At 52.0% G+C, this 13,421-nt stretch overlaps 1 protein-coding gene across 1 annotated transcript in view; it reads left to right on the top strand.

Moving 5' to 3' along the window:
- Window positions 1-13,421, top strand: part of TTC28 (tetratricopeptide repeat domain 28) — a 157,180-nt gene that overhangs the window by 98,849 nt on the left and 44,910 nt on the right. Inside the window, exons 5-9 of the mRNA XM_014944049.1 lie at window positions 2,378-2,885; window positions 7,530-8,871; window positions 9,291-9,814; window positions 12,707-12,816; window positions 13,103-13,232. Of these exons, the coding sequence (XP_014799535.1) occupies window positions 2,378-2,885; window positions 7,530-8,871; window positions 9,291-9,814; window positions 12,707-12,816; window positions 13,103-13,232 (2,614 nt within the window). The remainder of the gene's footprint in view (window positions 1-2,377; window positions 2,886-7,529; window positions 8,872-9,290; window positions 9,815-12,706; window positions 12,817-13,102; window positions 13,233-13,421) is intronic.

Raw genomic sequence — 13,421 nt, 5'->3', positions numbered from 1 at the left:
TCCTGAGAATGCAAATGACTCAATACTATGCATACATTCATCTTATGGAATCATAGAATGGTTTGGGCTGGAAGGGACCTTAAAGCCAATCTGTGGGTCCAAGCCCCGGGCTCTCCTGTCCCACTGCCACGTGGGGTGGTACCAGGGATGCTCCAGGGCTTCCCGACGGCGGCTGCGGTTCTGCCACAGCTCTTCCTGCATTGTCCCTTGCCTCGAACGAGGTTCATCTGCAACACTAAGTGGAAAAAAATAAAGACATTTTGAATTCTGGCAATTCTTCCATTATAATTAAGCTGCCTGAGAGGATGCCTCGGGGAGGACAAATGCAGCTTGGCTCTTCACGGAGCTGGCTCCGGGAGAGCTTTCTTATAACTTCTCTATCTTATGACCTATAAATTGTGTTTAATAGCTAATCTGTCACCTCAGGTTCTTGTATCAGAAAAGATGGTTTCCCTATTAATTTGGGTCAGCACAGCATATTTACAGTTCCTCGGTGTGGAAATATGACTCTGTTAATGCCGCTGATCACAACAGTAATTTATCACCTGTGCTCTCCGCTTCTTGCCCTGGCCCGTAGATCTTCCCGGCTTAGCATTACTCTTCCACTCGTGATATCATTTTAGTAAAAATAATCTTTAGGAAGGTTTCTCCTGCTACTGTTTTTGAAAGTCATGAAAGGCTCGTTTCTTCAATTTTAATGGCAGAATGTGGTTCCAGTTGAGAGGCGCTGAGTCGCCTCTCCTGCAGGAGATTTTCTGATCCACACTCTTTGTATCTGATCTCTAGACAGTGTGGCCAGGAAGAGGTTAATCATTTGCCTTGGAGAAAGGAATTAAAATCCTGCATCTGTGCGGCACAGCCAGTCGGCAGGTGGGAGCCTGGCAGGAACATCCCAGTTTATCAAAAGGAGTGTCCATAAGGAATGCCCAGGGTGAGGGAAAGCTGGAGTAGCTCCTGGGGGCAGATGTATGACTGCCTAGGGAGAAGGTGGTGGGGCTTCCTGGTCTGATGGTGGGTGGGTTGGAGGGGTTCATCATGGCCACTCTGGGCACTGATGGGGAGCCACCACCGTCCCTCAGCTACTCCCGCTGCTTAATTAAAGTGTTTTCCTTCCACCCTTGTGGAATTGGGTCACAGCAGCAGCTGGGTATGGAAGGAAAGGCGTGTGCAGGGACCGTGGAGGACTCGGGGTCAGGGCCTTGGCATGACCAGCCGTGCTGAGGCAGCAGATGTGCAGAAGGAGCACATCCCTGTTCCTGGCTCCTCGCCCCGCTCTCCGGCTGTGCGTGCTCCAGCTCTGCCAGGTGGAAGGAGGACTGCGTCCTGCTCGATGCAGTGGGCAAAAGAACCTGATCCTTGGATAATTTGTCTTGTTAAATACAGCTGTTCCTCAGTGGTAAGAACTCAGGTTTTCAAATAGCTATATTTATTTAAGATGTCCTCAGGGGACAGAGGCTCCAGCTGCTGAAATACTGTTGTCTTTGCTGCCGTCCCAAGGTTGGTTGGGGCTCAGTAACAAATGATGTTGCGCCAGAAGGACCCTGATGCTGCCCAGTAAGAGCTGTGCTCTGCAGGGCCTGGTGTGGTTGGCCAAGCAGAAGTAGGTGAAGATGTTGGTGGCTGCACACTGACCTACTGGTATTGCAAGATAAGCAGGAGGGGCATCTCCCTTCTCCCAGCTGAGGGTGTAAGTTTTCCAACAGGATGTTTAGCCTGGGAAGAAGAAACTTCAGAGTCCTTGTGGTGGCTCAGCCCACAGCATGGTTGGGCATGTCAAGCTGCTGGTCTCTGACAGCAGGGTCTCAGGGGTGTGCTGCTTTGACCTGAGCTGAGTGGGCAGAGGGTGGAAGAGCAAGTGTTCGTTTGCGATGTTCTCTGCAGGTGAATCCCCTGATTTGTCTGCTTTCTCGAGAGCTGCTGTACCCAGGATTGTTTGCTGTGTTGACAGGACTTGGTGTGGGTGTTGAAGTGGTTGTGAGAGGTGACCCGAGCTGTGGCTGCCTGTGGGGAAGTGCTGCCCTGGGGGACAGCTCAGGCTGCTCCTGGAGGGCAGTTTTCTGCAGTGATGACTTTCTCTGTTTGCCCAGTGGTCTCCACGTCTTTGCTGGGCTGTCCTTCCCCTCCGCCAGGTGCACACACACTGAATGCTTCAGAGAAAGGGATAATCCTGGCCCTGTTCTCCCAAGTCAACCCCATTCCTATTCTTCAACCTGAGCTGCCCTGAGGGGTGCAGAATAACTGCAGAGAGCAGGTTTTCTAACTGGTAGTCACATTCTTTCTCCAGAGGGACCTTTTGTGGCTTTAATTTCTAAGACTGGGGCCGTCTGATTTGTTTCCACGAATATTTGTATTTACCTTTTCTCTCTTATCCCTGCAGGCAGCGTCCTCAGCACTGAGCAGTCTGGGCCACGTGTACACAGCCATTGGGGACTACCCGAACGCGCTGGCGAGCCACAAGCAGTGTGTCCTCCTCGCAAAGCAGTCCAAAGATGAGCTCTCCGAGGCGCGGGAGCTGGGCAACATGGGAGCAGTGTACATTGCCATGGGGGATTTTGAAAACGCGGTGCAGTGCCACGAACAGCATCTGAAGATCGCCAAGGAGCTGGGGAACAAGCGGGAGGAAGCTCGAGCCTACAGCAACCTGGGCAGCGCTTACCACTACCGGAGGAACTTCGACAAAGCCATGTCCTACCACAACTACGTGTTGGAGCTGGCCCAGGAGCTGGAGGAGAAGGCCATTGAGATGCGAGCTTATGCCGGCTTGGGCCACGCGGCCAGATGTATGCAGGACCTGGAAAGGGCTAAGCAGTACCACGAGGAACAGTTGCACATCGCGGAGAGCCTGCAGGATCGAGCTGCTGAAGGCAGAGCCTCCTCCAATCTAGGTAAGGACACGGAGCAGAATTTGTCAGGGAACGCCGTGACTATGAGAGCTGCTGCCAGGATGCAGGCGGTTGGCTGTGTGCTAGCGTCACAGCTACCCCCAGTTTCACCAGATTGTCTTCATAAATTAAACAGGCACTTGGCAGATTGTGTGCCAATGTCATGTAATGTGTCCCATGTTCAATTATTAACCCGCTCAGAAAGGCACCAGAAAGCCCAAGCTCATGGTAGAAGGGAGGTGAAATGGTAAAGTGTGTTTGAATTCAGGTGTCAGAAATAAACGTTAAGTCTTGCACCGAGGCAAGAAGTGACGTGGTTTATTACCTGGCCTTTCCTCTGCGAGCTTGTCAGAGGGATATGTCACTGTATTGCTGCCTTGTAAGTTGGGAGACACGTGGGTCAAATCCAAACTGAGTTTGTTTTCAGAATGTGTACGTTAAAATAACAGCGTGTAGGAATCTCATGTTCTTCAGAGGAGAGACCTTGGCGTCCTGCTGGCAGGCAGGAGGGGCTGAACTCCATCAAAGTCAAGTCCATTCCTGCTTCTTCTTCACAGCAGCAGATGTGGAAGAGACCAAAGATGCTTTTCCCTCTCTGCCGTGGGATGGGGCGGTGTGTGCTGCTGGTGTTCCAGCTGTTGCTGGGGATTTGGGGATGTGTTCTCAGCTGGCTGGGGGGGCTGGAACAGGGCTGTTGCTGGTAGAACAAAATCTGTGTTTGCTGGCAGCCCCTGAGCATCAGCTCTTGCTGCCTGCCCCACGCAGTAAATTAGCTGCTGTTTCTGCTTGGCAGTTGGCGCTCGGTTCATTTGTAGATGCTAATTGTGCTCTGATGTTATCAACAGCAGGTAATTGAAAAGGGCTTGATGAATTACTTAATTTCTCTTAATAGCTGAGTCTTCAGGAGCTGAACGAAGAAGATAAGGTGAACTGGAGAAAACAAAACACTCCTGGCTTTCTGATGAGCGTGGAGAATTTCCTCCTTTACACAAATTAGGGCAAATGTGTGAGGCAGAATGGGTTTGTGAGGGAAAAGAGGGCAGTGAGCATTGGTACCATTTCTGATCCTGGGACAGAGCACCCAGTGGGTGAGAGGGCTGAGGGTGCTGCAAAAGGCAGCAACTTGCCACCTTGCTGCTGGTCCTCAACCTTCCTGGTACTTGCGGTTTAAATTCTCTCACCGTTTTGCTGGCTCAAAACCAGTCATTTTGGGACTAGAAAATTCATCTTAATATCATTATTAATCTTACGGCAGCTTTGGATTTAATTACACTTTCAGGGTGTAATTCCAGAAATTTTTGTAAGAAAAAAAAAAAAAAAGGAAAGAGTTGTAATTCCAGAAATTTTTGTAAGAAAAAAAGAGCTTCGGTGCAGCAGAGAATGTTTTTCTTGTGTTGGATTGGATTTAAGGCTAAATATAACATTGGGCTGGTATGCTGACTCAGCCACTCCACACTTGGTATTAGGGTAGTTTTCCGAGCTTCTGAGTGCAGGGTCTCACGTTTCAGCTGTTATTTGGCTATATTTTTATGTCTTCTCTGTCAGAGTTAAGTTATACTGGAGAAAGAGAACACGCAGTTCTGGTTGAGAAAGTCCATTGCTGTTGTTTAAAATGCATCCAGTACCAATTAAAAAGTCAAGTCTTAATTGTCTCTTTCATCTAATCCACATGCAAAACACAACCTCATCAAAATAACCGTGCTGACAGGCAAAAAAATATATCTAAATGTGTGTTTCCAGGCCAGAATGTTAGAGTTGGCCTCTTTGCTGAAGCAACAGAAATTTTCTGTTTGCATTTCAGCGGAGTGGATGGAAAGCCCTGGGAAGTGCAGCGAGAGGGACGGGGGTAGGAGGTGGCCCGGGAGTGGATGGAAAGCCCTGGGAAGTGCAGCTTCTAACAGGGACGGGGGTAGGAGGTGGCCCAGCTGCTGCAGAGCTCTGTGGGGAGGTGTAACGTGCTCTGCGGCTCCGGGAGCAGAAGGTAATGGACTGGGAGCCATCGGGAGTTATCAAGCCCTTCCCAACAAGGAGATGCAGCTGCTGCAGAGCTCTGTGGGGAGGTGTAACGTGCTCTGCGGCTCCGGGAGCAGAAGGTAATGGACTGGGAGCCATCGGGAGTTATCAAGCCCTTCCCAACAAGGAGATATGGAGTTCAACCACAAGTCTCCAGTCGTCAACCTTGGCAAAGCAGATGGTGCTTCCGAACGCCAGGGCTCCACGTGGGGAGCTGGCTTTTCAGCCTCTGCAGCTCTTAAGGGTTCCCACTGCGAGGGAGAGAGGACAATTCAGATTATTAATAAAACCCAGTTTCAAGTCTCTCCCTTGGTGCTTAGTGTCTCTTTGCAGTTACAGAGAGCTTCTCTGCGTATCCTCATGCGCTTGGCGCCTTGTCCAAAGGTGCTGGATGTTCCCTCTTGAAGCATTTTTGCAGCTGGGAGGCTGGAGATCCCCTCGTCCTCTGCTGTAACCTCCTGCTGGGCTCCAGCACAGGAGCTGCAGAGACTGTTCCAAAAATTAGGCTGACACTTTCTCTCCCACCTTACCAATTTCTTGCCCGAACTGGAAAAATTGGTGATTTGCATAGGCAGAATGTGACTTTTCTGATTATTTTGCCAATGTCTTATACAGGTTTCTAGCCAGTTCTAACTGTGTTCATCATTAAGGAAAGAAAGCTTGTGAATTACTGTCATTTGTGCCAATTTTGGTGCTTTACACTCTATAAAGGCACTAAAAGCTATCTCTGGCCATCTCCCCTCCTGCCTGCTGGGGCTGTTCTGCCGTATCCTTTGTGTGCTATTCCAGAATACCATTTAGCTGCCTGACCAGGAGACTATCTTTTACTTTGAAGTCAATAATTATAGCTGTAAGAACGAGTCAGAATGCTAATGCTTCAAAGTGACAGTGTGCTTCTGGATCCTTCTTCCTTAAGTGCCGCAACAGATGGGTGACAGCTCAAGCAAACTAATGCGCTAGCAGGCGCCGTGGGTGCGAAGAGCACAGCTTTGTTCTCTGTTACGCTGCTTGGGTTTGTCCTGGGTATCTCCTGGTAAACATTTGCTCACTGTTTTTCTCCTTTCTTGGCAGTAAAGAGGCTGACTAAAACATTTAGAGCTGTGAAGGCTTCGTCTCCCATGCATCTGTGAACCTCATTTTTGTCTGTTGAGAAATGCATCCTCCCGTCCTTGCTGCCACCGCCTTCCCTCGTCAGCCCCGAGGGAAACATCCCCGTGCAGCAGCCAGAGAGGCAATAGCTAACGCTGATCAATAGCTAACGCTGATCAATAGCTAACGCTGATCAATAGCTAATGCTGGCAAGAGCCCTAACGCTGATCAATAGCTAACGCTGATCAATAGCTAATGCTGGCAATAGCTAATGCTGGCAATAGTTTCCTCCTTGGAGCTGGGGAAGGATTTGGCCAGGAGCTGGACCAAGACACCAGGGAGCCGGTCCCTGCTGCCATGAGCTCTAGCTTTGACCCTGATTGCGGTGCAGGGGGGAGGCTTCCTCCTTGGAGCTGGGGAAGGATTTGGCCAGGAGCTGGACCAAGACACCAGGGAGCCGGTCCCTGCTGCCATGAGCTCTAGCTTTGACCCTGATTGCGGTGCAGGGGGGAGAAACCAAGTGTCAGCAGCAGCCAAGCGTTCACTGGTTTGATCCTGATGGGTTCTGCCCGTGTTTTCTAAATGGCCTTCTCCTGAAGCCTTGTGTTATTAGGAAAGCGAGCAGAATTTTTTAATCACTTGCTTTGTTAGAAATACAGGTAATCCAGCCAGAATGCCTCAGGCTGATGTAATGGAACTTGAGTTTTCAATCCCACGTGAGTTTAAAAAATGAATCTGCGAGATCCAGACTGCCTCGGGAAAGCAAATTTCAGCCCTCACTTGGAAAGCCTCTGTCTTCAAATTTCTCTTTAAAAGTACAAGCCAAGAGGAGGCTGATGTGCAGGGCCTGATCATGCTGGTGACCGGGGAAGGCAGCTGCTTCCTGACCCTCCGCCTCTTCCCCCTCAACACGGTGGTTGTGATAGGAGATGGAAATTGCAAGTGGTTTGATTTTAGGGAAAGACCTGAAGCTGTCTTCAGGTATCAAGCAACTATGATGGATCTGCAGGATCTGTGTTTGCAGGACCTCCTTCAGGGGTCATGGATCTCCTGGCCTGCTCACGAGTGTTTGCAAAGGAGCCACACGTATTATTAGCACAGAGTTTAATTGAAGCAGAAGTTGTAACATTAGCAGAGTCAGAGCTCCTGTTCCCATGTCTCTTAACAAGTACGAGATGATTTGACTGAAATTGAAGAGCAAGTGCTTTCTCGCTCGATGTGTTGAGTATGAGCTCTGGGGTCACCAGGTGTCACTGATGGAAAAAAAAAATAGCATAGTTCAGAAGAAAATGGGCATTTTATAAGGCCGTACTGTCCAGTCGTTGTGGTGAATGTGTGCTTCAAATATAAACCTTCTCCAGGATTTGGCTGTTAGGGGCGAGGAAGGGGTTCATTTGAGAGGGGCTGTGCCACAAGGGCTGTGCCGGGGACGTGTCGGGGTGTGTGGGGAAGGGATGGGGGTCCCTGGTGTAGGGAGCCCCGGGGAAGGACCAGGTGAGGTCCAGAGGAATGCCTTTTGTTGAGCCCGTTTCTGTTGCTTTTCAGGAATCATTCACCAGATGAAGGGCGACTATGACACTGCGCTGCGGCTGCACAAGACACATCTGTCCATCGCTCAGGAGCTCAGCGATTACGCGGCCCAGGGCCGGGCCTACGGCAACATGGGCAACGCTTACAACGCCCTGGGCATGTACGACCAGGCTGTCAAGTACCATCGGCAGGAGCTGCAGATCTCCATGGAAGTCAATGACCGTGCCTCCCAGGCGTCTACCCACGGGAACTTAGCGGTTGCCTACCAAGCTCTGGGCGCCCACGACCGTGCTCTGCAGCACTACCAGAACCACCTCAACATCGCCCGCGAGCTGCGAGACATCCAGAGCGAAGCGCGGGCCCTCAGCAATTTGGGCAACTTCCACTGCTCGCGAGGAGAGTACGTGCAGGCAGCCCCCTACTACGAGCAGTACCTGCGCCTGTCCCCGGAGCTGCAGGACATGGAAGGGGAGGGCAAAGTGTGCCATAACCTTGGCTATGCCCATTACTGCCTCGGGAACTACGGGGAAGCTGTTAAATACTACGAGCAGGACCTCGCCTTGGCGAAGGATCTTCACGACAAGCTGAGCCAAGCCAAAGCCTATTGCAACCTGGGCCTGGCCTTCAAAGCCTTGATGGACTTCAGCAAAGCAGAGGAGTGTCAGAAGTACCTGCTGTCCCTGGCTCAGTCTCTGAACAATTCCCAGGCCAAATTCCGGGCTCTGGGGAACTTAGGGGATATTTTTGTCTGTAAAAAAGACGTAAATGGTGCAATAAAATTTTATGAGCAGCAGTTGAGCTTAGCCCATCATGTTAAAGACAGGAGACTGGAAGCCAGTGCCTACGCAGCCTTGGGCTCTGCGTACAGGATGATACAGAAGTGTGACAAGGCTTTGGGTTACCACACACAGGAGCTGGAGGTGTACCAGGAGCTGGGAGATATGCCGGGAGAGTGCAGAGCACACGGGCACCTCGCTGCAGTGTATATGTCCCTTGGGAAGTACACCATGGCCTTCAAGTGTTATGAAGAGCAGCTGGAGCTTGGGCAGAAGTTGAAGGACCCCAGCATAGAAGCCCAAGTCTACGGTAACATGGGGATCACCAAGATGAACATGAACGTCATGGAGGAAGCTATCGGCTACTTCGAGCAGCAGCTGGCCATGCTGCAGCAGCTCAGCGGAAACGAGTCCGTGTTAGATCGGGGCCGAGCATACGGAAACCTGGGAGATTGCTACGAAGCTCTGGGAGATTTCGAGGAGGCTATAAAGTATTATGAGCAGTACCTGTCCGTGGCGCAGAGCTTGAACCGTATGCAAGATCAGGCAAAGGCCTACCGGGGCTTGGGCAATGGGCACAGGTAAGAAGCTCTGTAATCTGTTCTAATGCTGGTGAAGTACAAGTACTGATGGATTACTAATGGATTACTAATGGATGTGCTGTGTTAGTGATGGGGTGTGTTTGTGTGGCCGCTGTACACGTGCACGGGGATGTGGCACAGGAGTAACAGCATCCTCGGGGTGCTGAGGACTGTGCTGCTGGCTCAAATCATGAAGCTGATGTTGCTCTGCCCTGAGAGGAAGAGAAGTTCTTAGGGAGGCAGAAGAAGGAGGTTGATTCAGAAGGAAGAGGTTGATTCAGAAGGAGGATGGGATATCTCCTGGGGGGAGCATTTTCCTCTGCCTGAAAGATTTGAGCTGGCCTCTAGCGGAAATGACAAAACAACTTCTTTCAAGAAAATACTGGCAAAATAAATGCTGTTGTGTTCCTCCTTTGCAGGGCAATGGGAAGTTTGCAGCAGGCTCTGGTGTGCTTTGAGAAGAGGCTTGTGGTGGCACATGAGCTGGGGGAGGCGTTTAACAAAGCCCAGGCCTACGGGGAGCTGGGGAGCCTGCACAGCCAGCTGGGCAACTACGAACAGGCCATTTCTTGCCTGGAGCGGCAGCTGAATATCGCCCGGGAGATGAAGGACCGAGCTCTGGAGAGTGATGCTGCCTGCGGCCTCGGTGGGGTCTACCAGCAGATGGGGGAGTACGACACAGCCCTGCAGTATCACCAGCTGGACCTGCAGATCGCGGAGGAGACCAACAACCCCACTTGCCAAGGCCGGGCCTACGGCAACCTGGGCCTGACCTACGAGTCCTTGGGCACCTACGAGAGGGCGGTGGTTTATCAGGAGCAGCACCTCAGCATTGCAGCCCAGATGAACGACCTTGTAGCCAAAACTGTGTCCTACAGCAGTCTGGGGAGGACTCATCACGCCTTGCAGAACTACTCTCAGGCTGTGATGTACCTGCAGGAGGGTAAGAGCATTAATGAGGCAATGCAGCCTGTAGAGGTAGATGTGGGGGGGACAATAGGGGACATGGAAAGAAGCAAAGTACTGTGAACCTGGCACTAAGAGGATGTGTGAGTGAGACCACTGGGTGAGTGTCCTCTAAACTGTGAGTGAAACCAAGTTGGGTTTGATAGGGAGGTGAGGGAGGCTCAGCCCTTGGTGTCCATAAGCCATCTGGGGCTGCTAAGTGCTGGGGCCAGCGCCAGCTTGTGAGTTGTGCTGCTGCAAGGGATTCCACCATGGAAGGGATTCCAGCATGCAAGCAGCATCTGCTCAAGGTGGTGGCTCTCTGGTGGAGGAGATGAGCAACGTAGCTGGGGTGTATGAAGCTGGAAGCTGAAGGATTAATTACATCAGTTAGTCTGGTTTTCCTGAGAGTGACCTTGGCAGGATTCCAGCGCGCTGAGGGAATTCAATTAAGTTGGAAGGCTAATGGATTACTAATGGATGTGCTGTGTTAGTGATGGGGTGTGTTTGTGTGGCTGCTGTACACGTGCACGGGGATGTGGCACAGGAGTAACAGCATCCTCGGGGTGCTGAGGACTGTGCTGCCGGCTCAAATCATGAAGCTGATGTTGCTCTGCCCTGAGAGGAAGAGAAGTTCATAGGGAGGCAGAAGAAGGAGGTTGATTCAGAAGGAAGAGGTTGATTCAGAAGGAGGATGGGATGTCTCCTGGGGGGAGCGCTTTCCTCTGCCTGAAAGATTTGAGCTGGCCTCTAGCGGAAATGACAAAACAACTTCTTTCAAGAAAATACTGGCAAAATAAATGCTGTTGTGTTCCTCCTTTGCAGGGCAATGGGAAGTTTGCAGCAGGCTCTGGTGTGCTTTGAGAAGAGGCTTGTGGTGGCACATGAGCTGGGGGAGGCGTTTAACAAAGCCCAGGCCTACGGGGAGCTGGGGAGCCTGCACAGCCAGCTGGGCAACTACGAACAGGCCATTTCTTGCCTGGAGCGGCAGCTGAATATCGCCCGGGAGATGAAGGACCGAGCTCTGGAGAGTGATGCTGCCTGCGGCCTCGGTGGGGTCTACCAGCAGATGGGGGAGTACGACACGGCCCTGCAGTATCACCAGCTGGACCTGCAGATCGCGGAGGAGACCAACAACCCCACTTGCCAAGGCCGGGCCTACGGCAACCTGGGCCTGACCTACGAGTCCTTGGGCACCTACGAGAGGGCGGTGGTTTATCAGGAGCAGCACCTCAGCATTGCAGCCCAGATGAACGACCTTGTAGCCAAAACTGTGTCCTACAGCAGTCTGGGGAGGACTCATCACGCCTTGCAGAACTACTCTCAGGCTGTGATGTACCTGCAGGAGGGTAAGAGCATCAATTAGGCAACACAGCGTGTAGAGGTAGATGGGGGGGGGACAAGAGGGGACATGGAGAGAAGCAAAGTACTGTGAACCTGACACTAAGAGGATGTGTTTGACAGTGGCCTTTGATGCAAAAGCTCTTGCAGACATCAGAGCTGCTGTTGAGCATCTGTGTGAGAAGCTGTCCAAGCGGTCTGTCCAAGCACACCATGTCAGTCAGAGCCTTCCTGGCATCCTGTAGACAAAGCATTGCAAAGCACGATCTGTGCCTTCCTGGGGGCTTCTTGGCCAGCTCTGAGCTTGGATCCAGGCTGCACCTGGCAGTCTCTTTATAAAGCTCATTTATTCCTCAGCCTAGAAAGTGTGAACCTTCTCTATAAAATAGCATGGCATACCAGGAGCTGACTCTGGGAAAACATCATCAGGTCATGATGGATCTCTCTGATCCTGAGAGCAGGTCTCAAACTGGTATGTGCCTTCCTGATAGCCACCTGGCTTTTCCTTCTGCGTTCAGGTGGGAGTGAGACCACTGGGTGAGTGTCCTCTAAACTGTGAGTGAAACCAAGTTGGGTTTGATAGGGAGGTGAGGGAGGCTCAGCCCTTGGTGTCCATAAGCCATCTGGGGCTGCTAAGTGCTGGGGCCAGCGCCAGCTTGTGAGTTGTGCTGCTGCAAGGGATTCCACCATGGAAGGGATTCCAGCATGCAAGCAGCATCTGCTCAAGGTGGTGGCTCTCTGGTGGAGGAGATGAGCAGCGTAGCTGGGGTGTATGAAGCTGGAAGCCGAAGGATTAATTACATCAGTTAGTCTGGTTTTCCTGAGAGTGACCTTGGCAGGATTCCAGCGCGCTGAGGGAATTCAATTAAGTTGGAAGGGGAAAAAATTAAATACAGCTCCTTCTCCTGGTATGACACAGAATTCCTAAAAAGCCTGCAAATGCAAGCTGCTGCAGACCTGCGTGGTCGTGGCAGGGTCCCCGCTCCCCACTCTGTGGGAGACCTGAGGTGCCTCAGAGGAGACATCCCTGTTGTCAGCAGGGCCCATGGAGGCGAGAGGTTTGGAGCGTGGTGGAAGTGGGGATGACACAGAAGGTGCTTCTGGAAGTGAAACTCCAGGTTGTTGACACCATGGCCCTGCCCTCTGCTCTGGCTCATGAGCTATGTGGAGCCTGCCAGAAGGCTGGAGAGAAACGGTGGGAAACAAGCCAGTAACAGGGCAAGAGGTGTCTTTTCTGGCAGTGTGTGGCAGCTCAGTGTGATCTTTGTTTATCTGTGTGGCTTTTAAGGTTTAAAAGTCAGAACTTCCTGATTGGAGCTTACTGAGTGTGTCCCACGGAGATGCTCACTTGGGGAGATCATGGTCCATGAAATGTCTGTCTTGCTGAGGCACCTCTCAGGCTGGTGCCAATTCGAGTGTTGGCAGCAGCGTCCTGGCACTGCCCTGCTCCTTGTCCAAGCGCCCACCAGGCTGCTGAGGCAGAGTCTCTCCACCGGCTGCTGAAGCCCCTTCTCCCCTCTGGCCCCCTCTCACTCTGACTCCTTTCCAGGGCTGAGGTTGGCAGAGCAGCTGGGACGCAGAGAAGACGAAGCCAAAATCCGCCACGGCCTCGGCCTCTCCCTCTGGGCGAGTGGGAACCTGGAGGAATCTCAGCACCAGGTATGCCATGGTCCACCCCCTGCTGGCTTTTGTCCTCTGAGCCCTTTGGGTCATCCCTGTCCTCAGGGGAGGGAATGTCTGGCACATCCTGGGGAGGTGTGGAATGCACGGCTCAAGCCCTGCTCCATCCAAGTCACCTCCCCTCTGCCAGGGATGGTGCCATCCCGAGGGGCTCTCTGGGGCAGACCTCCCCTGCCTCAGGGTATATTGGCCCTGGATCCTCCTGCTCTCCCAGCCAGGGCTTTGTGCTCTGTAAGGAAGTCACCCTGGCTGTTTTCCCTCCCAGCTGTACCGGGCCTCGGCGCTGTTTGAAACCATCCGACACGAGGTGCAGCTGAGCACAGATTACAAGTTGTCACTCTTCGACCTGCAGACATCCTCCTATCAGGCCCTGCAGCGAGTTCTTGTCAGTCTCGGTAAGAGATGCCATCAGACGCTGAGCTGAACTTAAGGGGAGGCAGTTCATGGTACATCTTCACTCATCCGTCCGACACAGCACAGCATTTCTTTGCCAGGACAGAAATAAGTGTCTCCTGCTTTGGGTGTCAGGCCCCTTTGGATCTTCTTGCTTCATCCATTTATTTACCTTTCTTTGGCTCATTTTT

This window comes from Calidris pugnax, unplaced genomic scaffold (assembly GCF_001431845.1).
Source record: "Calidris pugnax isolate Ruff unplaced genomic scaffold, ASM143184v1 scaffold138, whole genome shotgun sequence".
Classification (NCBI taxonomy): Eukaryota; Metazoa; Chordata; class Aves; order Charadriiformes; family Scolopacidae; genus Calidris; species Calidris pugnax.
This window is presented reverse-complemented; position numbering and strand designations above follow the sequence as displayed.